General features: G+C 48.8%; 14 protein-coding genes across 14 annotated transcripts; 8 read left to right on the top strand and 6 right to left on the bottom strand.

Moving 5' to 3' along the window:
- Positions 1-314: 314 nt before the first annotated feature.
- On the top strand, positions 315-965 carry N7455_010192 (uncharacterized protein; the record flags this gene model as incomplete). The annotated part of the gene is made up of 1 exon (XM_040954060.2): positions 315-965. The coding sequence occupies one exon, from the start codon at positions 315-317 to the stop codon at positions 963-965; it is 651 nt and encodes a 216-aa protein (XP_040815540.2).
- Positions 966-1,447: 482 nt separating this feature from the next.
- N7455_010191 (inositol-pentakisphosphate 2-kinase) lies at positions 1,448-2,562 on the bottom strand (the record flags this gene model as incomplete). The annotated part of the gene is made up of 2 exons (XM_040954077.2): positions 1,448-1,654; positions 1,723-2,562. The coding sequence occupies 2 exons, from the start codon at positions 2,560-2,562 to the stop codon at positions 1,448-1,450; spliced, it is 1,047 nt and encodes a 348-aa protein (XP_040815434.2).
- Positions 2,563-3,332: 770 nt separating this feature from the next.
- On the top strand, positions 3,333-4,300 carry N7455_010190 (thiamine-binding protein). Its single transcript, XM_040954068.2, has 4 exons — positions 3,333-3,526; positions 3,598-3,703; positions 3,992-4,094; positions 4,180-4,300. Exons 1-4 carry the CDS (start codon positions 3,473-3,475, stop codon positions 4,244-4,246), a joined length of 330 nt encoding a protein of 109 aa, XP_040815341.1. The 5' UTR covers positions 3,333-3,472; the 3' UTR covers positions 4,247-4,300.
- Positions 4,301-4,537: 237 nt separating this feature from the next.
- On the bottom strand, positions 4,538-5,734 carry N7455_010189 (uncharacterized protein; the record flags this gene model as incomplete). Its single annotated transcript, XM_040954207.2, has 2 exons — positions 4,538-5,307; positions 5,368-5,734. The coding sequence occupies 2 exons, from the start codon at positions 5,732-5,734 to the stop codon at positions 4,538-4,540; spliced, it is 1,137 nt and encodes a 378-aa protein (XP_040815313.2).
- A 404-nt stretch (positions 5,735-6,138) lies between these two features.
- On the bottom strand, positions 6,139-8,658 carry N7455_010188 (uncharacterized protein; the record flags this gene model as incomplete). The annotated part of the gene is made up of 1 exon (XM_040954114.2): positions 6,139-8,658. One exon carries the CDS (start codon positions 8,656-8,658, stop codon positions 6,139-6,141), a length of 2,520 nt encoding a protein of 839 aa, XP_040815294.2.
- Positions 8,659-8,954: 296 nt separating this feature from the next.
- Positions 8,955-9,592, top strand: N7455_010187 (cytochrome c oxidase subunit 7; the record flags this gene model as incomplete). Its single annotated transcript, XM_040954248.2, has 5 exons — positions 8,955-8,986; positions 9,163-9,241; positions 9,325-9,385; positions 9,449-9,480; positions 9,572-9,592. 5 exons carry the CDS (start codon positions 8,955-8,957, stop codon positions 9,590-9,592), a joined length of 225 nt encoding a protein of 74 aa, XP_040815374.1.
- Positions 9,593-10,473: 881 nt separating this feature from the next.
- On the top strand, positions 10,474-10,683 carry N7455_010186 (uncharacterized protein; the record flags this gene model as incomplete). Its single annotated transcript, XM_065606384.1, has 1 exon — positions 10,474-10,683. One exon carries the CDS (start codon positions 10,474-10,476, stop codon positions 10,681-10,683), a length of 210 nt encoding a protein of 69 aa, XP_065460347.1.
- Positions 10,684-10,841: 158 nt separating this feature from the next.
- Positions 10,842-13,157, top strand: N7455_010185 (uncharacterized protein; the record flags this gene model as incomplete). Its single annotated transcript, XM_040954103.2, has 6 exons — positions 10,842-10,912; positions 10,965-11,118; positions 11,186-11,241; positions 11,300-11,691; positions 11,750-12,642; positions 12,705-13,157. The coding sequence occupies 6 exons, from the start codon at positions 10,842-10,844 to the stop codon at positions 13,155-13,157; spliced, it is 2,019 nt and encodes a 672-aa protein (XP_040815440.2).
- A 166-nt stretch (positions 13,158-13,323) lies between these two features.
- On the bottom strand, positions 13,324-14,919 carry N7455_010184 (uncharacterized protein; the record flags this gene model as incomplete). The annotated part of the gene is made up of 4 exons (XM_040954099.2): positions 13,324-13,742; positions 13,804-14,281; positions 14,358-14,695; positions 14,760-14,919. The coding sequence occupies 4 exons, from the start codon at positions 14,917-14,919 to the stop codon at positions 13,324-13,326; spliced, it is 1,395 nt and encodes a 464-aa protein (XP_040815536.2).
- An 823-nt stretch (positions 14,920-15,742) lies between these two features.
- Positions 15,743-17,161, top strand: N7455_010183 (indoleamine 2,3-dioxygenase; the record flags this gene model as incomplete). The annotated part of the gene is made up of 3 exons (XM_040954019.2): positions 15,743-16,039; positions 16,108-16,722; positions 16,799-17,161. 3 exons carry the CDS (start codon positions 15,743-15,745, stop codon positions 17,159-17,161), a joined length of 1,275 nt encoding a protein of 424 aa, XP_040815322.2.
- A 436-nt stretch (positions 17,162-17,597) lies between these two features.
- On the bottom strand, positions 17,598-18,699 carry yaf9 (YEATS domain-containing protein YAF9). Its single transcript, XM_040954021.2, has 3 exons — positions 18,655-18,699; positions 18,580-18,604; positions 17,598-18,526 (listed from the first exon to the last, which is right to left on the bottom strand). The coding sequence occupies exons 1-3, from the start codon at positions 18,685-18,687 to the stop codon at positions 17,838-17,840; spliced, it is 747 nt and encodes a 248-aa protein (XP_040815335.1). The 5' UTR covers positions 18,688-18,699; the 3' UTR covers positions 17,598-17,837.
- Positions 18,700-19,003: 304 nt separating this feature from the next.
- Positions 19,004-20,038, top strand: horA (ubiquinone biosynthesis protein COQ11; the record flags this gene model as incomplete). The annotated part of the gene is made up of 4 exons (XM_040954080.2): positions 19,004-19,049; positions 19,109-19,163; positions 19,222-19,562; positions 19,617-20,038. The coding sequence occupies 4 exons, from the start codon at positions 19,004-19,006 to the stop codon at positions 20,036-20,038; spliced, it is 864 nt and encodes a 287-aa protein (XP_040815470.2).
- A 167-nt stretch (positions 20,039-20,205) lies between these two features.
- N7455_010180 (pre-mRNA-splicing factor SYF2) lies at positions 20,206-21,248 on the bottom strand (the record flags this gene model as incomplete). The annotated part of the gene is made up of 3 exons (XM_040954149.2): positions 20,206-20,253; positions 20,309-20,947; positions 21,030-21,248. The coding sequence occupies 3 exons, from the start codon at positions 21,246-21,248 to the stop codon at positions 20,206-20,208; spliced, it is 906 nt and encodes a 301-aa protein (XP_040815436.1).
- A 248-nt stretch (positions 21,249-21,496) lies between these two features.
- Positions 21,497-23,449, top strand: N7455_010179 (uncharacterized protein; the record flags this gene model as incomplete). Its single annotated transcript, XM_040954201.2, has 1 exon — positions 21,497-23,449. One exon carries the CDS (start codon positions 21,497-21,499, stop codon positions 23,447-23,449), a length of 1,953 nt encoding a protein of 650 aa, XP_040815343.2.
- Between the last annotated feature and the right edge of the window lie 2,246 nt (positions 23,450-25,695).

Genomic DNA, 25,695 nt, shown 5'->3' with positions numbered 1-25,695 from the left:
GCTGGCTATGTAATTATTTTCTCAGCTCATCGGCTTACGTTGACATACGTCCTTCTGGTAGAAAGCGGCAGCGAGTTCAATCGAGCGGTAATCACAGCGATGCATATGAACGAGACAAATTGGCAAGTCTTCTACAGAGAAAGCAGCATTGTCAACTCGGTCCTCAATCGGCCACTCTCTCCCAAGGGAGACCGACATGCCTCACATTGGATCCTTCGGCATATCCTACGTGGCTCTATACTATGTCAATGGGCTTTCGCCATCGGTGCTACAACACTTAAGGGTGGGACTCATACTTCATCACATTTTGGATCATGTTCTGCGTCTTCTCACACGCATATCTTTTCCCACCGGAAAGTACCGTGAAAAACTGGATACAGACAGACGCAGGTGTTGCGATGAATCGCTATCAAATTCAGCTTAGCTCTCGGAGAGCTCTACTGAACACAATTTTAGCTCTGAACCCAGACACTTTCAAGGTCGATGAGGTAACAAAGAAAGAAACGACTTTATTCTTTGATAACGCTTTGAGATGGATCAATCTGATTCTCAAAGAAGGTCCAGAGCGAACAAAATGGGAGGAGATAACGCGTCTGGTCATGATTGAAGCCAGACCACCTCCTGACGATGCCAGTAGTCAGTATTCTGATACTCTCGGTGAAGGGGATGACGAAGATCATGGGGAAGTGTCCTCCCCGAAGACCTTAATCCAAAGCTACGAGACGAAATATTGGCATAAATACATATTTGAAGGTATCGAGATCGCGGCGAGGATTCGTCGAGTGGCACACCTGTCTGGCAGATATGTAAGAGGGGAACGGGCCCAACTGGCCCTCACCACTGTGAGTCTATCGGCGTCCTTGTTTGAGAGGATCCGAGCAGAGTTGCCAGATCTGCCAACCGGCAGGTACAATACGCAGTGTCGACTCTGTCTGCGTGGAGTAGCCGTATTCCAGATCCTCTAGATTCTACTGTATCAATAAATCCCACCTGTTGTGTGAGATTATCAACGGAAGCATTTCTATCGTATGCCGATTCCGGTCGAATAAGCAATATAGCTCTACAGTAATCCACCTGGGAATTTTATAGACTAGTGCTAGCTTGGGATAGCTTGGAAGCTTGTTAGGTAGCGCTTACATGACTCCTGTCGACCGATAACAGTTGAATGTTTTCTTTTTCGAGATTTCATATTCGAAGAAACGTGCAGTCATTAAAGAATAATATCAAAAATCCACCCTTGCCCAAAACCAACCGTGAAACAACAAAAAGGCCACCCGAAAACAAATCATAAAGGTCAAAAATACTGTACAAACCAGAGGAATCACGCCAATGACACTCAAGACATCCATCGTCTTATGCTCAATAACAAAAAAAAAAAAAAAAAAAGGAAATTGCAATGCATCAATCAATAACACGAACTGTCATTCCAGACGAAGTCGATATAGTCTCATGCCAAATAAGACTGAGAGGGTCTTCGCGGGCTATGCAAAGCGCAGTCGCCCGAATTTTGACTGATATTGCTTCCCCGATACCAGCCCTGGTCAATCAACTGTGTTTCCAGGTCTCGCCAGTATCCAGCTTTCCCGCCAGCGCCTGTCTTCAGATCGAGGTCGCCAAGACGGATCTCAACCGGTGACTTTTCGTCATGTGGGATCTGCGGGGAGGTTAACATTCAATTGATCTTGACTGGAACAAGCCCTGATATTGCAACATGAAACTCACCTTGATAAACATCGTACAGTCCCGCAATGTCATCGCAAGGGACATCTCCCGAGACTGCGCAGACGGACCCTGCAACCCGACATCCCTCTCCGTCTTCTGCAACGACTGCAGTCTCTGTAGTGTCGGGTTCCGATACAAAATCCGAGCCAGTCGCAATCGATCCTTGCACCCCTTGATCAGCCCCGTCGCCCGCAGCACATTCTCATACTGCTCCGACATCAGATCCAGCGGACAGAACGACCGCTGCTCTTTCAGGCCTTGGAGTTGCGACTCTCGGTTTTTCATCTCCCTCAGCGCACACGTCCGACATCGATGTGCAGTCGTGGGCGCTGATGGTGACTGGTTGAGCCATTTCGGTTTCAGCTCGGCTAGGATGGCGCCCGGGTCTCCGGCCGTCGTCATGTCGGTGATGAGCAAGCCGAACGGCTCATGTAGACAGAGATAGCTGCCATGACGTTTCTTGGGACGCGCGCCGTTTAGTTCGGCGGTGCGGAGTTGCTCGTTACAGCTGGTGAGGAGACCCTCTGGGAGTCTGATGAGGGTTTGGTCGACTAGTTCTTCCGGGTTGAATAACGGTCGGATGATGGTGTTGAAGTTACGGACAATCTCTGTGTAGGAGATGTTGGCCGCAGTTTCTTTGCGGAGTCGGAGTAATTTTCCCTTGAGTTGGGTTGGTAGGTGGCAATGATCCGGGTCGTGTGCAGGCGGAGATAGTGGCCTCTTGGAGTCTTTTTTGGCGACTGGGATTCGGACAAATCGATAAATCACATTTGCTCCTCCCTCGGCGAGGTAGACGAGCTGAACCCCCGTGGGGAGTTCAAGTAGATTGGGTTTGGTCATCCGTTAGAGGGATGAGCGTTGGGCTGGAAATCCAAATTATCTGTGTGATCATGACGTGGCTGAACAATTTAAGTCTCCCCGCCACCGATGAGAATGTATTGAATAAAATCCGAGGTTAAAAGGTTGAGAATGTAGAACCAATATCGTCAGTGGACTATGGGACTATGCATATACCAGAGAGAGGTGAGAGGCTCAAGATCCAAAGGGGCTAAACCGAGTTTAGCCGGATCACACTTCCAAGGTCGGGATATCCAATCAGTGTCGTTGAAAGCCCAATATTCAAAGTAATAAGAGCACACAAAGCTCCTGATGAACCAAAAGGAAAAGACTTCGAGAAAAGACGGAGAATCCGGACAAAGAAGCCCGACATTCACTTAAAAAACTGGGCAAGGGTTCAGTTGTGGGGACTTAGAACCAGTGGCGTACCCCCCGGGGTCGATCATACTAAAGGAGTTAAAGGAGTTTGGGAAATCATAGAATACAAGGTCTCTATCAAGTTATATATTTGGAATCTCCCTAGGATTAGAGGGAGAAGGAGAAAAAAAAAGCGCCAAAACCACATGGGGCGGTCAGCAAATGCTCTTAAACTGTAGAGATGCAGGAGACTGTGCAGATGTGAGATGAACCTCGGAGGCTCGAGAGTCCCTGTAATTGTTAATCAGTAAAGTTGTAGTAAAGTGCAGTAAAGTGCAGTAAATGTAGTCAATATGAGTCAACATGTCGTAAATGTCGATGTTCAGCCCTGCGGATATGGCGTGTCACACTGACCACATCCTCCTCTCATCTCCCCACTAAACATTCGATGTTATACTAATCTCTCTCTGATCTCCCCATCTCCCCATCTCCCCATCTTCCAATATAACACGAATATTCTCATTTACCCCGCCATTTCACCATCCCAATCTGCAACATGGCCAATATCGCAACCCCCGCTCACTGCGTCGCCGATTTCTGCCTGGTCCCGGTAAGCTTCTCCGAACTCCGTAGACAAGTCACATTCTTTCTCCTACCTCCACGCTAACAGCATAACCCCAGATCGGCACCTCTTCACCCTCAGTCGCAGATCAAGTTGCTGACATTCAGCGGCTGATTGAAACATGCGGTTTGAAGTATGTCATGCATTCCGCAGGCACAACCCTCGGTACGTACGAAGTACCTGTCCCAAGACTATAATACTATATTATACTACACTATGTAGTACTATAGTATCATATAGTGTTACCTCGGCCACCTCCGCAGTTCCGGTTCCGGTTCCTATCTATGTGGAACTCGTTCCTCTCATCTCCACCAACTGTGGGCTGTATCTGTCCATGCAGCTGAAACTGAGATAACAGCAGAGAGATATGGAGAGATAGAGCTGAGAGCTGAGAGCCGACAGGCGTGTGTGACACTATTTCCATATTTACTGACTATTTTGTTTTTTTTATAGAAGGATCCTGGGACCGGGTTCATCAGGTTATCGGACAGGCGCATACGATTCTTCATCAGAAGGGCATTGTTCGAATTCATACTGATATCCGGGTTGGCACGAGGTGAGTTTGCTTTTTTTTTTGTTCTATGTCCCTTACTCATCTTATCTTGCGTAATCCATTTCTCATTGCTAACTGTCTATATTAGGACTGATAAAGTGCAGTCCTTCGAGGATAAGGTCACCAAGGTGCAGCAGATATTGGGAAAGAAGTAAAGTAGAAAAGGAGTTCAACTCCAAAAGTCGAAAACACAGACAATTGACTTTGAATCATTCCATTCGTAGAAAACTATATGACTAGATCTTCTGGGAAAATCCAGCCCATCCCAATTCCAATCCATAACGCCTTGCCCTTGAATGCAAATACCCTATATCCCTGCACTATGCACCGTCCAGCCAGGGCACAGCCCCATACCGCAGGACTCAAAAGATATCCAAGAAACAATGTCCAAACGCTCCAAAAATAAAAACAAAAACAGAACATGAGATGAGGCCAATCCACTCAGTTCAGAAAGAAATCCCCCCACCGAGAAGATTACCCCAGTTCCCACCAGTCCAAATCCAATTCCCCATCGACACCGACGTCCCCGACTTAGCCGATGCCGCAAGTTCAACCAGAGCCTTGAACACATTACTCGTGGACGAGGCATCGCTAGTCGAAGACGCCGAAGTCGAGACAGACTTACGGCCAACCGCATTGGTAACATTATTCAAGTTATCAACGGTATCAATCGCCGGACCGCGGTTGAAGAAATCAACCAGGATATAAGTCGGTTGTCGTCCATTCCACGCCTTCTTGCAGGTTGTCGCCGCAGTGCCCAGGTTACCCGTTCCACCGGACGCGGCGTTCGTCGTGCTCACGTAGCTGGAGTTCGGGTACTCGACGTCCAGAATTGCGAGGTTGCTCGAGTACAGGAAGTGGTTCATCAATGGGAGGAGGTTGGCGGATAGTGCGGATGCACTATTGTCTTTGTACGTTGACGGTCGGTCCACTTCGCAGGTGAAGTTTGATGCGGAGGTCACGTCGTATGGATTCTCCCAGATGTAGCTCCATTCAGACATCAGGTAGGGGTAGCTGGTGCTGGTGTCTAGGGAGGCCACGAAGACGACGAGGCGCTTGCCGTCGTCGATCATGGTTTGGAGGGTTGGCCAGGCGGTTGGTGCGGTGCCTTGGGTGGTAGGCTCGTAGGCGTAGTCGGTAATGTTGGCTGTTGTGAATTCGGTGTTGAGATCGGAGGCTGTCGCATCATCGGAGTTGACTATCAGGATTGTGACGACTATTTTGGGACGGACTGTTAGTTATTGTCTTTCTAAACATCCTTGCGGAACTAACTCACCTTCGTTTGGGTTGTCATCCAACCACGTCTTGATATCCGCCAGCCAATCACTCAGCAACCCCGCATCGAGCAGGTCGCAACTGGTATGGCATAAACGCCATTGTGAGTTGCTCTTGTGGACTTGGGCTGTTACTAGTCGGACACCGGCTGATAGTTGTGTTGGAGTGTCGTAGTACTGGTTGGCAGCTAGCGAGTTGCCAGTACCGCTATCGCTCACAAAGGGACTGTCGTGGGCGCCCAGGTGTGTAATTGCTCCGTAGGACTTGGAGCAGAGATCAGGAGAGTTGTTGCATGCTGTCGCACGCTTTTGGACCAAAGGGTTCGCAAGGACCACAGGCAACAATGCCAGGAAGTTGAATACTCGCATAGCTATAAACAAAATGATATATGAGATGTAATTATGTAAATAATATACTCTTTATAAAGATCAAATATAAATAAGAACAAGAAAAGGGAGAACACAAGTCAAATAAACAAAATGTTTACCAGGCCGCGTTGCCCTCTCAACTATTCTTAGATCCGGTGGATCGACAACTGCACTGCCATTGGCCTATTTATACCAACCGACCTCTTGGATTTGTGACATAGCCCCAGTTCTTCTGGGCATACTCCGTAATTGTTAGCAATATACGAGTTTATACTCCCGGAGATGAATTTTTATTGATCGTTGACGATCAATGTCTCAACTGCGGGGGAAAAACATACGTGTACACTGATTTTCGATATGGGTATTATAATCAATTATTTACATATTTGCTAATATACATGGACTCATAGTCCTTTAAGCGACAAACGTATACCCGGGGCGCGTCGCTTCGTTCTGCTCGCTCGTGGCGGATTCACCAGCTGCTCCAAGTTCTGTTCCATCCCATCAAAGAGAGAACGATCGCCCCAGGCTAGGAACACATCGTTCAACACTTGCTGTAGAGGATACGGATTCCGCCGCCGTAGCATGCGGTTCATACGCCGTGCGGACAGAACATGGTGGCTGTAGAGCATAGCCATCCGGTGGCGAACTGCCTGTGAGATCAATCGCTTGTCAAGACGAAGACCGGATTGTTCTAGCTCTCGAAGCAGAATAAGCCCCCGTACCCATGGAATGAGCTTTTCGTCCGTTTGGGAGTTAGGTGGGGCGATGGCAAATTTCGATGCGGTGGTATCCAATACTCGGAACATGAAGCCCCAGGAAACGATGGCGGCTTGCATTTGTGGGTTGAAGACTAGGTCGAGCATCCGCCGATCGCGACCGTTGGCCTGCTTGATGGGATCAAGAGACGATTTGGGGGATGGAAAATCCGCCCAAGGCTTCTTCTGCTCAGGGTTTTCGGCGTATTGACGGACGAGCCACTGACAGCAATCTCGGAGTTTATCCCAGTCTGCCCAGGCATCTGCCATGCCGAGACGCTTAAGCATCTCAATCCAGAATGCAGCACTGACATACCCTCCCGCGGGAACCACGCGTTTTAGAATCTTGAAGATGAAGATTACTTCGTCAACGGCAGACAGGCGTTGACCTGGCGGCGGACGATGGTTCATTCGCCGGGGGGTGAGGATCTGCTCGGCCATGAAATCCACGCTGTCTTCGCCTAACGTCCGGCCACGGAGAGCTAGCTCGTCGGCGACCTTAGACGCCGCGCTCAATTCCCAAGCCGCGATATGCTTTCGAAAATGGATGTCGTAGAGGTCTGGTGCGCCCGGGTATAGCTCCGTCAATACCGCTAGAGTCATATTGTACAATCGCCAATCCCGAGCCATGTAGTAAGATACCAGCATTGACTCCTGCATACGCTTGTCTTCGAGGGTGTCAGGATGCTGATCGCTGCGGAGGATGTCGGAGAGAAGAATGTCGCGGTTTTGGGTTGCAAGTTTTTGAACTAATCGCGAGAAGACGTTGCTTCCTATAGAAATGCCGGACTGCTTAAGTATCTTGAGCTTGTCCAGAAGATCTTGGTTGCCGTGAGCTCTCGTGGCTAGTTCGCGCAAAGTCCGGTGGCCGATCTCTGATACACCGAGCATCTTCAGGCCACCAACGACCATATCGAAATTGAGAGCACGAGTGGCAAACAGCTTAGCACCAATGTCATCTTTGAAGGGTTTTTCATCTTGCGATCCCTTCTCTTTGGATTGCGGGGCTGTATCTATTGGGCCAGGTTGATCAATCGAAGCTTCCGTATCAAATCGCTTTTTGACATAGCCACGGAGCCTATTGAACTCTTTCCGTAGCCCAAATTTCTCAACATATTCCAGTAATGGCTGTATCTCGTCGGGGCTCTGTGGGTGATCCTGACGTTGAGCAAGGAAATGATGCATTGAGATCGCCGCCTCGCCGTGGCCTTGCTGCATGAGCATCGCAATGACAGGACCATAAAAACTATGGTCGGGGGTCGTGGAGCATATGGCTTGGAATGCCTGCAATCCCGGCGACAAGGACGACCGCTCAAGATCAGCCAAAGTCGCAAATTCCGTGCCAGCCGGAAGAGACGAAGAACGGATCGCGGATGGAAGGATTTTCAGCACATCACTTGCGCTGGCTAGATGGGAACTTTGAAGCTTCTTGTGCCATTCGACCGCACGCCTCGTCAGGCCCTGCTCAAAAAGTCCACCCACCACGCGCTCATACAGATGTGGCCATCGGCTGCCTTGTTGTTCCCGTATAATGACAGCATAGTCAAGAACCTCCTTTAGAAAAATCTCTCGCCTCAATCCCATATCCACAAAGCTCTGCCAAAAGAAGTCCGCTTGCTCTCCTGCAACTGGAAGCCGTACACCATCCACTCGAACCCTCAATCCTTCCCATATGTGTAGCGTGCCATTGTCGCCGTAGTGACGCTGACGGTACCGAAGAAGCTCCTCCCACAGATCAAAATTATTTCGGTGTTCCGGATTATCCACTAATCGTGTTCCAATGTTGTTGAGGTGTCCGACGTCCGATTCGAATTCAAGCTTGTCCGGTCGGAGAGACAGAAGCTTGGTAGGGCATTGTGTCGCGTTATTATTCGTTTGACTCTCGACGAGAGGCGTGGGCTCAAGAGTATTTGGTTCGTTCGAGGCCTCAATGTCGTAGATGGGAAAGCTGAATGGCCGTTTCCCTCGGCATGAATCCTCAAGCTGATGCCGGGTCAAGTTATTGTCGGGTTCCTCGAATGGTTCTTGTTTGGCGCTTCGCGAGTGACATCGTAGACACCTGTACCTGGACTCCAGTTGCTCAATTCCGACCGGTGTTGCTGTGAGTGTGTCAAGGATCGAGACGGCGGACGGCCTCTTCAACAGTCGCAGAAGCGCCGGGCGCATGAGTGGTTAAGAAAGGAAGGTCGGGAAAGCAAATTCTCGACGTCAAACATCCTTCTTCAAGCTCCCGACGTCAATCCAAAAGCTTCGCTTCCGAATATTCAAAAGTTGATACGCGTCTGGGGACTTTTCTGGCGCTTTTCCCTTTTGGGATGATGACCAGATACAACGTCTGATTCGATCAGGTGATGATCGGCACGTGACACGATATCCAGCTCATTCCGGGACCAACTTCACATCCCCATCTTGCCCACGTCGTACCTCACATCCCCGCTCCTTCTTCGCTTCCAACCGCGAAAATGTTCCGTGCTACTAGCTCCCGCATGGCTGGGTACGTCTTCCCTTCGAATCGCTGCATAACCCCCCACGCACAAACCCGATCTTGAGAGTGCGCCCATCGAATTTCCTCCCGCGATCTTCGGGGTCCAATTGCGATTGATGCGGCTGCGGGGACCTGCCTTCCCGCCATATTACTACAAGTTATACTGACTGATTGGCTCCTTTTAGCTTCGTGTTCCGTGAGAACCGTGTGCCCTACTACCAGCGTCTCTTCCAGAACCACGATGGCAAGCGCCAATGGTGGAAGGTCAGTACACTCCGGAAGGGGCACATATGCCCTCAATTGCACTTCAGACAGAACAAGAAACTGACAATGGAATTGTCTTGCAGACCTCCCGCTCCGGTTACATCATGTACCCCTACCTCCTCTCGGTCTACGGCCTCGGTGCTGGTGAGTGGACCCATCTTCCGATATGAGATCCGGTCGAGGATAAAAAAAACTAATTGACAATAGCTACCACCTACGCCATGTGCCGCATGGTTCTCGTTAGTTTCACCCCACCCGCTACTTCTCATACCCCGACGAGAAGCTCGAGTAACCGACTCAATACGTTCACATGCTGACTTCTTCACACAGGGCCACAAGACTTGGATCTAAATTATAGGTCTCAAGACATATTCTGGCAGAGAGAAATGATGCCATTTTCAGTTCCGTTGGTTAGCCAAGCTGCGGCATCGGTTGTTTTTTGTATGGTGTATTTCTACTCCAGGAAGGGGTTAGATGGGTTGGCAGCCACGCAGATTTGGAGCTGTACATATCATCAATTCAAGCGCCAATCCAAGAGATGCTGCCATATATCGTTTCCCTGGTTCCACAGAAGTACTTGTTCGGATCCCTCGCCCCAAGTTGGGTGGTACTGTTTTTGATAGAATAGAGACGGCTGCGTTATGACTCGCAAAAGGCTGAAGCCGAGATGACCTGAGAAGTATCTAAGTGGCGGTAACTTTCCAAGCATTAAGTCCACGATTGTTCATATTACGAGAGTTGAGAGACAGCTTATTCGGCGAAGCTCGAAATGGATGACGCATGACTTGCCTAGGCTACTTATTTCAAGGTTGGTCAGGCATACACAGGAGATGGTCGACCTTCAATGTCCTTTTACAGAGCGTTGTACTCTACCCTCTGAGGTAGTCATACATATGCAGTCTATGTCCGATTGCTTGATACTGCTGTGGCAAGATCTGGGGATTTCGAAAGTCTCAAACATAGCAGTGATCACAATCAACACAGTCTTGGGAAAGTTGATATTTATAGTTTTAAATGTATGTCTTCATTTATATATCTAAAGCACGTGGGAATTGTGTTGGGCTTGGAGACTGCCGCTTGTGCGAAACAGGTCATAGGAGCTCAAAATGAGACTAAGATATATCTTGACAGACATAGTTATGTGGGAATACGCGGACCATACCTTACAAGAACATCCAGTCCTATCAGCTCAGGGCATATATGTAACTAACTGAGCGCAATAAAATCTCACGATGGATGAGGCTGGACGTGATGCCGAAAACAGTATAGGATCCAAGCCCCGGAGCCCAGGCGCCCCCGCGGCCCGCGTCCACCCGTGGACGGGTGCTTTACACTTGATGACTCAGCTGTTTCACACCCCCGGGCCTCGGAATATCCACTGGCCAGTTTCACAGGCTAGTAACTCTTGGCTCCAGGCCATAATATACGGCTTTGCTCGTTGAGATCCGTATATCCCTTGAAGCATGAGCATGCACTGAAAATATCTCTATTTTGATATACTTTGTCAATTGGTGTCTTGGAACACCCGATCCATGCTCCTAGTATGACTATCCTCATTGAGAGCCGTGCGTCCTGATTTTTGACTCTCACAGATACAACAATGGAAGACGAGAGTTTCACCTACTCAGACAGACCTACCAAGCGGGTTCGTCAGGCCTGTGAGCCTTGCAGGTACCATGCCCCTCGAATTGTTTAAAAAGATAGCTGTTAACCAATTTCTCAGGCGTAAGAAAGCCAAATGCCCTGGGGAGCAGCCGGTCTGTTCTTTATGTGCCAGACTACGGCAACAATGTCTATACGCTGATGAAAGGCGTCGGCCACTTCCCGAGTTGAGCCCAAGGCCCAATGATTCAGACCCTCGAACTTCCCGGGTTTTGGTGAGTATTTCTTTAATCTCTCAATGCAAGCCCCACCGGCTTTATCCAAATACTGATCTCATCATAGGAAGATAGATTGCGAAGCCTTGAAAGCAAAGTGGGAGAGGTTTTGGATGTACTTGGGTAAGAACATTCAGCATCCCTATTTGGGCAATTACTTACTCATAGAAACATGCTGCAGCTCGAGGAGTGAACCGCAAATACCCCCAGAATCTCATATTCTGTCTGTGACATCCTCGATGTCAAGCCCATCTATAACACTACCACCATGGGAGGAGATTATTCCTATTGCAGAGCTATATTTGCTATACTGTGACTCTCAGCCTTTGCCTCTTTTCTACAGGGATAGCTTTCTCTCCACTATACAGACACGCGAGACGGAGCTTCTCTTTGCTATATTAGCACTTGCCTTTCGCTTCTCATACGCTCACCGCAACAGAGCTGATTCCGCCAGCCTGGTAAATAGCTATGCTGAGGTTGCTCGGGGCCTCGTTATGAAAAGAGTCTCCGAAGGGCCAGTGGAGCTTTCGACGCTTCAATGTCTATGTATTCTAAGCTTGGTCGACTTCACGAGTACGAGCCTAGCGCCTCCAACATTTACATTGAAACTCGAGCTAATAATATATACCAGATGGCAATACACATCGTTCCAGCATCCACAGCAGCTTAGCAATGAACCTTGCACAATGTGCTAATCTCGGACAAGAGCCCCGCTCATCAACCAGCGCCATAGTCCGCGAAGAACGCAGACGCTGCTTCTGGAGTATATGTCTTCTCAAACGACTACACGGCGGCGACTTCCCAATCCCAGACATACCCCAAGCCGGAGGCCCTTCATATCCCCAAAGCCCGACACGACCACCTCGCTTTCTCTCTCCGGGGCCATCCACCGGCGAAGTACGGCGAAGTGACATGCAAGATGAGGGAATCATTGCATATGTGGTAGTGCTGAGCGAAGTGTTCGCAAGGACAGCACGATACGTGCGCCTTCACGGTCGTCCGAGCAATGTCCCACCATGGTCTCCTCATTCCGAATACTCGAAAATCCTCGCCTTACAAATGGACCTCGAGACTCGCATGCCATACCTTCATCGGTTCAAACCAGCCAACCTCGCCGAACGCTCTCTCGAGGAATTACAGACACATCGTGAATATTGGGGCCCGTGGTTCCTGAATCAATTCATTTATCATACCAGTCTGTGTTTGCTCAATCATCCACTGCTTCTCTCGCTTAGCCTTCGGAATTTTCGGAGTACTATCCCAGAGATCTTCTTGCAGCATACCTCGGACTTGATCTCCTCGCATACAACCTGGATCATTCACTTCATCAATTGCTTTGAAGAAAAGTCATTCCTAGTATCAGATCCGTTACTAGGCTACAGTGCCGCCGTTGTCGCTACAATCGAACTGCAACTCAGTTTCACGGATGATTTGACTATCAGAGAACATAAACGTGAAAGATTCGCCAAGTGTGTCAAATTCGTGCAAACCATGGGGGAAAGGTGGCCGCACATGGCTCGACTGGTATGAACCTCCCTCTTCTATATCCCCCTGGGGTAAAACAACGATCTAACCACGTTCAACAGGCACATAGATTGCAGCGACTAGAAGACGCCGTCTCGGCAACCTACCAACCAGACCCAGGCGCGCAAAATCAAAGCCTCCTAATCGACCTATCCCGATTCTGGGAAATCCTCGAATACTCATCCAACAGCGACACAGACTCTGCTCGGCGTCTATTCGGAGAGTCACTTTATGCCGGCTCATCTTCTGCGGGCGCAGAAGTATCTCAGACATCTCCTTTGCCTCCGCCATTCCGGTTGAGTGTCCAGGATCAAGGTACACCAAACCTTCGGCCTCAGTCGTTTAGTGCCAATACCGCCTTTCCTAGCCAGGACTACCCAGCAAACCATTTGCTCTCGCCGCAGCATTTGACGATGTCCAATGACGAGTTTTCCATTCTTGCTGCCAATTTCTTTTCTCAGGGGCAAGAGTTCCTGCGCAGTGGTGATAACTGGGAAAGTGTTGGGAATTTCTAAGGGCTTGCCACAGCAGCCTTCAACTCCTGTGTATCTTTATCTCTCTATCTTGTCTGCAACCCTGGGATTGAACACCTACAAAAGGTCCACGGCGTATTATTCATGGTACATTGCATTATCTTACTTGATATTTATCCACATTTGTCTTCATAATATTATTTATCAACTACGATGAGGCCAAAGCGCCCTTGAATTCCTGGACAAAATTGAACACCTCGGAGAAAGTGTTGTACAACGGCACTGCGGCCACACGAACAACGCCCGGCTCCCGCTTGTCGCAAATGATACCCGCATCCTGTAGTCGTTCTGATACCTTGTGCAGCAAGCCAGGCTTGAGCAAAACACTTAGTTGAGCACCTCGAGCATGGGGATCTGATGGAGTGATAATATCAAACAGACGGGTCTCCTCGTCGGTATCCTTCAGAAGCAGGAACTCCAGATACGCCGTCAGCTTCAATGACTTTTGGCGTAAATCAGCCATGGAGGTCTGATCAAAGACGGACAAAGCCGCACAAAGACAGGTCAGATCAATGACTGAAGGGTTGGAGACCTGGAAGCCTCCAGCTCCGGGAATAGGCTTGAACTCTGCTGGTGGTTAGCATATGCTAGAATATGCATCGCGCGACACGAATAGGAAGAAACTGACTGTTATCCATCTTAAATCTCACCGACCGGTCACCACCATACCATCCTGTCAAACGGTGGCGGAACTGGGGAGCATCTGGTCCAGCACTATAATCAACCTGACCATGTCTCTCGTGCACGAAAAGACCACCCATCGCGCCGGGCCCAGCATTACCGTACTTGTACGTGCACCAAGCTGCGAAGTCGACATTCCAGTCGTGCAGCTTCACCTCCACGTTTGCAAATGCGTGTGCCAGATCCCATCCAACGATGAGATTCTTTGATTGGGCGTACTTGGTAATTGTGGGGATGTCAAATAGCTGGCCGGTGTAGTATTGGATACCGGGAAGAAGAAGCAGCGCTGCGGTTTCGGCATGCTCATCGATATAGGACAGGATTTTCTCTGTTGAGATTTCGTGTTGTCCCTCATCCGGGCCAATGAGAATCATGTACTCATCTGCATCTAGGTCATGCCAGGCAATTTGTGATTCGATTGCATACTATAAACGTGTTAGGTGGTTGATTATCCCAATGTTGATCCCGAGACGATCATTTCCATTGTAGATGGTCACTTACATGATCACTGGGGAATGCCTTCCAATCCATGAGAATCTTCCTCTTGGTCTCCGTCGGCTTGTAGAAGCTTGCTAGCAACAGATGGAGATTGGTAGTCAATGTTCCCATGGCCGCGACCTCTTCAGGCGCGGCCCCGACAATGCGGGACATTGAAGCAGCCGCCTGTTCGGACAGTAGCTGCCACTGCTTCAATGGTGAACCTTCAAGATCGGTGAAGTGTCCACAGACACCGATAGAGGACCAAGTATCCAACTGAGCTTCCATATACTTCGACACGGCCTTGGGCTGGATACCCAATGAGTTACCGCAAAAGTAAGTGCTTAGCTCTGACGAAAGACCTACATGAGCTTGTTAGCAATAATCAAACTATATTTCGCGTCTCCGCGGGGATATCGTTCTCACCTGGCTTCGCCAGCTTCTTTGTCGCAAGATTCGCCTTAGAGGGAATAATAAACTGGTCGCGGAATCCACGCAGAGGATCCGCTGCATCCAGAGATGCGGCATACTCTTGTGATGCTGCCTCTGCAGGGAAGACCGGCTTAGACACTTTGGTACCCGTCATGTTGGTGATGAATGCTATGAGATGTCTCGAATATGGTATAGCAAGTCAAACAGGATTTGAGTTATAACCAACTAAAAATGAGGGGAAAGAGGATAATCGGGAAATGGACTTGCTTTTTATAAGGAAAGCACCGAATCGGAGACCAGGGACCTTCAAAGGCGATGCAACAATACCAACCCGGATCATGTTCCGCTTCCGCCTCCCCGATCCGTCTCTATACTCTTTTCTTAGTGGTTGACCACATGGCTATCGTTACACTTGACTATTATTATTTTATGATCTCACCGATGTATATAACATAAAAGATAGCTATCTACTATTTACCATGCATTACATGCATCATAACGCCATTATTTACAGATGGCTTACTATGCAGATCAGCTAGCAAGGAATAGCAATCAAAAGTGTTTGATGCAAACAGAATCCAAGTCATCGTCTTGACCGCAACATCGAACTCAAAAAAGGATTTGGTTCCTACTTGGTTAGTTTATTTATTTGACAGGAAATTAGTTTATATCATAAGTTGATCCAAGTAGAACTAAGCCTATCTATGGATCCTCTCGCACGGTTATTGCATCCCTCCATGAAGAGACGGAAGACGGATATAGATCCGGATATCTTCCGGATTGTATAGATATCTTGACTAAATGGGCCCGATACAAGCCGATGCAGTAAGATATTTCAATAATGAAGCCATACAGCACTAAACCTATTCTTACACTATAAATCTCAAAGGCTGTCTTTCCCCTTTGTCTTTGTTCATACCACGCCAGACGTTGTTCTCCCTCCCTCCCGAACACTCCTCCACGATCCATCATCCACAATGTTGCAATCAGCAGATGCTGTCTTCAATGATCTTTTCGAAGATTATGCCGAGCAGGGTTTTCTCCCAGACGGCCTTCCGCTAGCCAGAATCTCAAACCCCTATTACGAGATCTGGGAGGATATAGCCAGCCAACTCCCGAACCTCATCCAAACAAGCCAAATCCGCGAGAAAATCGATAATATGCCCGTCTGCACGACTGAGCATCTTCAGACAGAACCAGAATGGCGAAGAGCATGTGTTATCATGGGATACCTCGCCCATGCCTATATCTGGGGAGGAGAGACCCCAAAAGACGTAAGCACCCACATCCATCTCCTTTCCTTTCCGTTCAAACAAAGACGTTCCTAACATCCAGACGACAGAGACTGCCCCCCTCAATCTCAAAGCCATTCCTTGAGATATCAGCCCACCTCGAGCTTCCTGCCTGCGCTACCTACGCAGGCCTCACACTATGGAACTTCGTACCTTCCCATCCAGAAGCAGACATCACAGACCCAGACAACCTCCACGTCCAAACCTCCTTTACTGGCACAAAAGATGAGGAATGGTTTATGGTGATCTCCGTCGCCGTTGAAGCCAAAGGCATCAAGCTCGTCTCGCTGATGCGGGACGCTTTCAAGGCAGTTACTGCCAACGACGTAGACCTACTCACTGCCCTCTTGTGCAGGTTCGCCGACGGTTTGTGCGACCTCACATTGACTCTGAAAAGGATGTATGAGCACAACAAGCCGGCTGTCTTCTTCCACCAGCTTCGGCCGTTCTTGGCTGGTAGTAAGAATATGGGTCATGCTGGTCTTCCCAATGGTGTGTATTATGATGTTGGTGATAGTGATGGAGTGGAAAGACCGGAAAATTGGCTTCAGTTGAGTGGTGGGAGTAATGCACAGAGCTCGCTGATTCAAGCACTTGATATTTTCCTTGGTATTAAGCACTCTGCGACGGATGGGAAGCAAACTTGTGGCCCGAGTTTTATTCAGGTAAGAACATCACGGGATATTGGTCTTCAGTGTCTATCTCTAGACATGTATGAATAAATATTAACACCAAACACAGCAAATGCGAGACTATATGCCTGGCCCGCATAGACGCTTCCTTGAAGAGCTGTCTGATCGAGCTAATGTTCGTTCGTTTATACTGGACTCGCCGGTTCAGCCGCTTAAGGATGCATACAACGCCGCTGTGAATGAGCTCAAGGCTTTCCGTGATACACACATCCAGATGGTCACTCGATATATTATCATGGCGTCGAGGCAGCCGAATCCAGTTGAACAGGGAAAAGGCAAAATGAATCTAGCCACGGCTAGCTCTCAAACGAAAGAAGCAGACACGAAGACTAAGCTTGCTGGAACTGGTGGCACGGATTTGATACCCTTCCTGAAAAAGACCAGAGATACGGTCCAAGATGCCAAGTGCTAGGTGTTCAGATGGGCATGCGATGATTGAACGAATATTTTGTGATATATAGTTGTCTTTTTATATTGTAAATTGATATTGGTTGATTGCCACTAGTACTATTGTTCAAAATGACCTTCATAGACAGAGAATCATATCACGAACTAGCATAGAATACATCCGGAGACCTGGAGGTACATCAACAGCGATAGGACTGTATCCTTGTGGGATTTCCCTTTCCCAGGTAAGTGGCAGACACCCGAGTTAAGCTTCTTGCAAACTTGGTATGAATATGGTTTGAATGGAATCTCCGGTGCATTGCCAGGATTCCCTGAAGCATAGTCTCCAATGTTCCACCTCGTAGAAACTAGAAAAGGGCCCCATGTGATTCCTAGGCACAAACATGCGATGACGCAGATATTCGAGCCTCCTTTGGTCGTAGCTGGCATACAATGCAATAGTTGGGATGGATTGGGTGGAAACAGGCAGGCTGGATCTTGTGGCCAGGCGATTATCAGCGTAAAGACACGAACTTCGACTGTTCGGGGCAGTAGAGGCACTCGGCAAGGTCCCAGCACTGAGGAACGTTTGAACCGGTGTGAGGAGGGTTGTTGGCCAGGCACATTCTGACGGGGTGCTCAAAAGCCAGCCACACGGCAATGGCCTGGGTGGTTCTTGGCTTAAGAGAAGCATGAAGCAATCACCGCTTCTTCGTGTTGGCCGGCACACCCTCACTCTCTCGCAGCTGGGCCAGATACTTCTCCCTCTCGGTCAAGCGCTCCTTCTCTTCCCTGATCATTTGCTCGACTGTCTGAGTGGCCTCGGCCATGCGATCAAGCTCTTTCCTCTCGGTCATCCGACTGTATGGGTTCCCGGGCGCATCACTCATCGGAATATCCGCTGTCCGGCCGTTTCCAATCTGCTTGGTATTCTTTCCCTTGCTCTTGCCAGGCTGACCACCAGCAGCGCCTCCGGTGAGGATCTCGTAGAACGGCTCGACGGGCTCATTGAAAATGATCTCTTCGTAGTTCTGGCTGATCACAGTTTCCCGACGTTCTTTCATTCCCTCCGCATCTGGGCCGTAAGGGTGTAGCTTCAGGCTATGCCACAGGGTTTGCGGCTTCTCGTTTGACTCGGCCACAAAGTACAGCTTGATCTGAATTTCGAATTCTCCCCAGCCAGTTTCGGAAACTTCGAAGGGAGACTGCTCGATCGAGCGCACATTATGGGCGTATGTCTCGTGCAGCTTGAATTGGACTTTCTTTAGCCAGTAGGAGATGTCTTCGCCGTTGACTCCCTTGACGAATATCTCCCACCTGTGGGTGTGGTCTGGAGGACAGTTTGGGGGCTTATTCTCGGGATCGAAGGGGTGCGCTATACTGCCAAATACTGTGTTTGTTAGCTTGTGACTGTTGGCGATGATGCGCGCTTTGCGGACATACCAAATGGCCGGAAGACCGAGACGCCCTGTGAGCGTGTTAGTTTGATTTCGGTATTTCCCAGGCTTTGAAGCTTACCCTGACGCGTTTGTTTCCCGTGGCAGATACCATCTTGTAAGTTGATTGTAGATTGTAGAACCAGCTGGGAATGGATTGTCCAGAACAAGGGCGCAAGAAAGTCGCGGAAAAAGGATAATCCGACGTGGCTCAAGTGGCCCGACAAGAAGGCGAATGATGCCGAACGCAACTTCAAGGTTCTAGTCAAGAGACAATTACCTTGAACTATTTCACTGTTTTGCTTATTGGAGAGCTTGATATTGACTTCCCCGGCTCAGCTCTGAGGTATCAATTGCTAGCCTAAATACTTGGGGCTACTATTCCGATTCTTTAGTGATATCATTCTCCGGAGCTATCTCAAAGCTACAACATGTCGACCAAAAGACTAGTCGTCGCTGGAGGAAGTGGTTTTTTGGGTTTGTGATGCCCATCCAGGGCAAAATAGAAATACCATTTTACTGACTAGCTATTCCAGGATCCAGGATCTGTAAAGCCGCAACAGCAAGGGGATGGACAGTGATATCATTAAGGTAGCCTTCCCGTCTATGTATGGATCTATGGAAGAGGGAAATGCTGATCATTGTCTAGTCGATCTGGTGAGCCTCGGTGGGATACAGTCACCGATTCTCGAGAACGGCCCAGCTGGGCAGGCTCCGTGGAATGGGCCAAGGCCGATATCCTCAAGCCAGAGAGCTACAAGCCACATTTGCATGGTGCCTCTGCTGTTGTCCACTCAATGGGCATTCTCTTGGAAGCCGACTACAAAGGCGTTGTGCAAGGGAGGGAACCAATTCTTAGCGGCCTTCAGCGAGCTTTTAGTACATCTAAGCTTGGAAGCCAGAACCCTCTAACGAGACAAGAAGGCGAGGCTTTAGAGCCAAAGGAGAAAGACAAACAGCTGACCTATGAGCTGATGAATCGAGATTCTGGTGCGTACAAGAGTCTTAAAGTCTGTTTCGAAAGCTGACACATGTGTGGTTTAGCAATTGCACTAGCAAAAGAGTCCGTCAATGAACATGTTCCGACCTTCGTTTACATCTCTGCGGCGGCCGGGGCACCGATTCTACCGGCCAGGTACATCAGTACTAAAAGAGAAGCAGAGGCAACTATCACATCCAACCTTCCGGACCTACGAAGCGTCTTCATACGCCCGGGCTTCATGTACGACTCGAGTCGGAAGTTCACGCTGCCAATTGCAATGGGTGGCTTTGTTGCCTCAGAGTTCAACACATTCCTCGGGAATAAGCTCGGGTTCCTCGGGACTATGGCCGAAAAGCCCCTCAAAGCCGATATCGTGAGCGAGGCGGTGGTCGAGGCGTTGGAGGATGAGTCCACCAAGGGTGCAGTCGGAACAAAACAGATTGAGGCACTTGCAACAAAAGCCTGGCGAAAGACAATGCTTTAGATATGCTGGCTGATCAAGTGACGTGTGTGTTTGTAAAACAATGTTTTTTTGGGCAGAGGGGGAAATGTGCGGAATCTCTGCTTCTTGATTGATGCCTTGTCCAAGTACAGTTGTATAGCTCGGAAGTTCCACTCATGTAAAATATCGCAATCAATTTCACATTAAAATTAGATCATGGTGCCACGCTCGAAGCTGTCGCGAATTTCGGTTGTGTACTAAGAAAATGTTAGCAAAACGATGCACACAAAAACAGAGCAAGGGAACACTGACCTTGTTGTAGAAGCGAGCGAGTTTCTGGTTGAACTGCCTGTTCTTCTCGTTGATGTATGTCACATCCGCGTCATCATCACCACCACGGCGCTCCTTGCGTTTCTTCAGGCGCACCTCCTCTGCCTTCTGGATATCGTTGACCAGTCTGTCCACAGCAGCCCGATCTGGTTTGCTTTCCGTAAATCCAGTCGAGTCCGCAGTGGAATAGAAGCTACCGTTCTTATCGATTGCAATCATTTCACCATCCTCTGTCTCCACAATCTCGAGATCGCCGTTAGCCGCGGCTCTTTCGATCGCAGCAAGCTTGTCCTTTTGGTAGGACTCCAAGTTCGGCGCCATTTCCCTCAACTGTCTCTTGTAAATCTTCCGGGCATCTTGAGTGTAGTCCTGGAAAGCCACGTCATCTCGGTGGCGTTGCTTCTTCTCCATGCGCCTATCCCACTTCTCCGATTCGTCGACTGTCCAGTCCCATGCGCGCTTGCGCTCAAAATCTTCTCCGCTAGCTTCTGTGTCTGCTTTGAGGAGGTTGTGGGAGGCGAATGCATGCTTGCGGGACAATGTATTTAGCAGAGCTGGGTCCGTAGTCAGACGCTGGGACTCAGCCGCAGTCTCTTTTAGGTTGCGCTCCGTTGCAGATTTCTATATGTTGCGTCAGTTATGTGCGGGAGTTGAACTGGCCAATCCTATTGATCCGCGCAAGTCATTTTTGAGGACCACTTACAGCTCGAGCCTGCAGGGCCTTGAACCTATTCATTCGCTCGCGCGCTTTGGATGCACCGTCATCCTTTGTGTCTTCTGGTTGAGATTCTTCCTTGTTTTCAGAAGTTGTGGCAGGCGATTCGCTCGTGTTCTCGGTCGGTTGCTCGGTCGGTTGCTCAATGGACTGTTCTTGGCTCGCCTCGTCCTTGGCGGATTTATCCGCATTTCTGGTTCGAACCATAATTTCCTCAGGTTGATCAATAGATCAACAGCAGCTACGGATAGAAAGCGGTGGTTATTTTGTTGGCAGCTAGGTTGATAATAAATGGAAGCTGGTTGAAGATGAAATAAAAGCGCGAATGCTGTCCAATACCGCCTTCTTCTACACCGCCCTTGATCTGCCAGTCAAACCCCAGACTTAACCCCCTTATCGGTCCGTGTTTATCTTCGAGGTTCTCCACATCTCAGATCAGCTTTACTTTAGTCAACATGAGAGGTTTGCACACTCGGTTGCTGCAGCAGCAATCAAGGCGAAAGCTGAGCACTGCGAATGTATTGTCACGTCAATCGGTGCACAGCATCTATCCTGCAACAATCAAACGACCCCATGACCCATCACCATCTGAACTGCTTCGATTCGCCCTAACAGATTCAACTGAGCCAATTCATGAATCGAATACTAACGAGGTCTTATCTGAGCACCTTCGTGGACTTTTTGCCACTGAATGGAAGCCCAACGCTCCACCTCCGCCGTTGTGGACCCCCCTCAAAGGGCTTACATCGCGGAACCGAGAGTTGTTGTGGAAAGCCAATGGCGACATTGCCGATGTCTCTTCCGTGTGGAGTCTAATTGAGAGATATGCCAACGACAGGTGTGGAGCAGAGATCTTGCAGACTGGTTCATTACATAACGCTTTACGACGCTGTCAACGGAAAAACACACTAGCAGAAATCCTATCTGTGCTACGTGACTTGTTTGCAAGACTGAAGCGTCTCCAGTTTCCTATCCAACCTGGGTTATACACTATAGCGTTATGCTTTGCATCTTTTGATCTTTCGACTTCAGATCTCAGGCACTGCTTGGATGGGCACCACCAGATGGGCCTTCCAGCCCTAAGTCTCAATGAAAGTTTGCGGGTAGTCCGATGTTGCTCTGAGGCACTTGACTGCAAATTTTTCGAGGACCCGTACTATGATCCCGATCCCATCCTTGCTGAGATTACAGGCGAAGGAGAACTCGTGACACAAAATCACAATCTACATGATATATTGTTCTGGACGCAGTCTACTGACCAAATTGGCAACCGATTCAATTCTGAAACCAAGGCCCAGGATTATATCTGTCTACTTTCTAGGCTTGGGAACCATGAAGTGCTGCACAGATGTTGGTCTCATTTTTTAAATAATATTCAACCTAAAGACCATCAAAGCTGCATCGCTGCCTATCAGGTAGTGTTGGCTCTAGTCCAAAATGTCCAGCCAGAAACAGCAGCAAAATGGTTGGAAGATATATCTCAACATTGTGGTGATAACTTGCCATTCATTGCGAAGTTCCCGAATATTCGATTCCTCCTTGATGATCCTATTGTGGGTGAGGTATTACCTGATCTAGTGAGGGGGGAGGACTACCTCGAACTACTTGTGTTTTGCCTTGAGGACATGGATCGAAGGATGGGTGTTCAATGGAACCCTGATAGTCAAAGCCATTTCAGTACGGCCTTGGATCCCTCAGAAACAATCTGGGAAGCATTTGATGATCAACTTTTGCCCAAAATTGATCGCAAATCCATTGACTCTGATCATGGAGGACAGTTGTATGCAGAACTTTACGTTCATGGCTGCTCCAAGTCTCCAGCTACACTGGGGAGGGTTGTAGATCTGTTGAATGACCATGACGGACAATCCCAAAAGATAGTCACTCATCTTGATTACAATGCGGGACGACTTTGTGAATTCCACTCCAAATTTGGATCACTTGAACTCCGATGGGTACCAGAACACTCCCCGATCGAATTTTTCAACTCCCAAATTCCAGCGCTGCATGATTCCTCTGAGCCTATGACCCCATCTACCCTAGGCCTTATTCGGGCTCGTTTGATCATTCATGGAGTTCCTCAAATGGGGATCGACAACTTACATTTGATGCAAGTCGGCTGCATGGATATGCGGTATGGACCAGACGAACCATGGCAGTCATCAGGCTACATCGTGGTTTGGGACCGTCATTATGGGGAACTCCTCGGGCTTTACGTTGGGCAGAATACCGGGGTCATTGACAGTGGACCAGCGCCTTCAGATGGCCCTCTTGGTGCCTTGATGCATCTCACGCTCTCAGCCAATCCTGAGCGAACATTTTATCCTAGTGGCACACGCATTCATTTTCGAAATTGCTGGGGACCTTACTATCTGGATGTAGATCCAAGTGCAGATCTAGAGTATTAAGTGTTTCCCTGCATTTGAACTATTGAAATGCCCATGAAATCATGAAATCATGAAAATTGACCCGAACAGATGAATATGATGCCCAGGTAGGATGTTGATATGACTGAGCGGTGATGTGCTTCGGCAGAATCCGAGATGTACCACAACATTGTAGTCGCCGGTCATGTCCTTTTCAGCTACTCTTCCATGTCCAATATCACTCTCATATTTTCAATAAATAAAAACTTTATTATATTCTACTTCTTCGTCTAGAACCCCACGGAGATCTCCGTATCCTTGAATATACCCCTGCCAATCAACCATTTTTGATCGGCAGTCGACTAGGATCATGATCCAAGCTCGGTTTGTCTCGGTGTCCTTGGAGATGTGATCAGTTTACCAGTGATATGCACTGAGATGGATTTTCCACACAGGGAATCAAGCCACCCACGCCATTTTCGACATCAGGATCGTCGGTTTGGGTGGGGGAACGCCACCCATTTGATATCGAAGCCTCTGAAGTCTTGGATGTGGCTTGCTATGAATCTTGTGGGAATATCTCTTCCTATTCTGGCTGGCTGTGTGGCGATGAGCACATGGAGCCCTGGATTATTGCACTCCTGCAGCACGCAACAGCTGCAGATCTGCAAGGCTCTCAAGGAGGCAGTCATGTTATTGTACCGAAGACCTACAACGAACAGCCAACGCAGCCACACTTCTACGTGGGGGGGGGTTGCATAACAAGAAAAACCTTGACTCGTGTGAGTTCTCACCCTACATCATAGGATATTCGATTCTCATCCACCAAGCAATCATTGCAGTGAGGTCATTGTGATCTGCATCTCTAAAATCGACGCATGAGAACCGATGTGGAAGCTCACGGGGTCTGAGTTCCTACATCTGCCGATGTTTAGAGCTCAAATGGATCACCCTTGACTAACTCCTGCAATTGCTCGAATAATTCCAACATTGGGCTGCAAAATCTTCAAAAATGGCCCACAGCAAAGCGCCACATATGATGTAGGCACAATTCCCGGATCCATTATTCTTAGCGACAATGGATTGCCTCTAGCGCTTGGACCCATTTGAACTCCGTCTATCTAACCTTAGTTCGTTCGTCTTCGCCAAATTGCAACTGCCTTGCCGATCGATCTGACAGCAAACGATCATTGTTCCATCCCCAATTGGAATTGTCAAAGTCCACTGGGAGACCCACGAGCGGGCACAATGGTAAGAGCGTTATCCGGGAATGTTAATTGACTTTGAATTCCAGGAAACCTATCTGATGAACTTGGCGGTTTCTATGATTTCTGGGTTTCCCTCCGAAAAGCTTTACCACTTGCTACGAAAACTATTCCCGGGGACTACTCCGTACATCGTATACCTATCAAGCCCACTATCCCTGTGAGTCCCAGTGAACACAGCTTCCAGATTCCCCATTGTGGGGGGGGGGGGGCGGATCCTTTTCCAAAGGATTGCCAAGCAACGATTGAACGCCAATCACCGCGCCTCACGGCAGCTTCCAGCTCCAGCCACTTGGGATTTGAAAACCGGGTCGATACCAACTGCTCCAAAGGCTTGTCGGTCAGCATCCAGCAAATTTGCGCTTCTGTACTCTATAAAGCGGAGATCTGAGTTTTCTCCTTCGAAAGACCCGTTACACCGTACTCCGTACTTCATACGGTGTATGGAGTACTATTCACACATTTTGGACGGGCTAAAACACGATAGTCCCCATATAGTCCAATTTGTGGCCCACTGCAACTCCGTAGACCGACCGGTTCGCAAAAAGGCACAATTCCACAAGGACTTTGTTACTTTGTCCTATTTTTTTTTTCCTGCCCCATTCGCGCTATCCCTATAGGTCAGAAACAGGCGACCTGTACTCCGTACACTGGCAACACGAGATACTTCGAAGCACCCCGGTTCCCAGGAAAACCTTCCCAGTTGTACACGCGAGTTCCACAATGCAGAACAACTTCCACTCATATTCAATTGTCTGACCGTCTTTCGAGAGATTAGAGATTCCCGCCAGTTTCTGCCAGTTTCTACCAGGGAACAGTCCCCTAGGTCATCCAGCTCCACGCACCATTTCCCATGGAGGCACAGCCCACACACGGTGACACACCCATGTCCACAGACGCCCACTTAGTACTGGTCTCCCCTTCTCGTGGCAAAACCCGCTCGGCCCGTTCCCCCCGGCTCTTCCCTTTCTCATCATCAGTGGATACGGCACCAATCGTAGAGCATCAACCCAAGATGTGTTT

Source organism: Penicillium solitum (genome assembly GCF_028829755.1).
Source record: "Penicillium solitum strain IBT 25940 chromosome Unknown utg000008l_segment0_segment0, whole genome shotgun sequence".
In the NCBI taxonomy this organism is placed as follows: Eukaryota; Fungi; Ascomycota; class Eurotiomycetes; order Eurotiales; family Aspergillaceae; genus Penicillium; species Penicillium solitum.
Note: the sequence above shows the minus strand (reverse complement) of the source record. Positions and strands in the feature narration are given on the sequence as shown.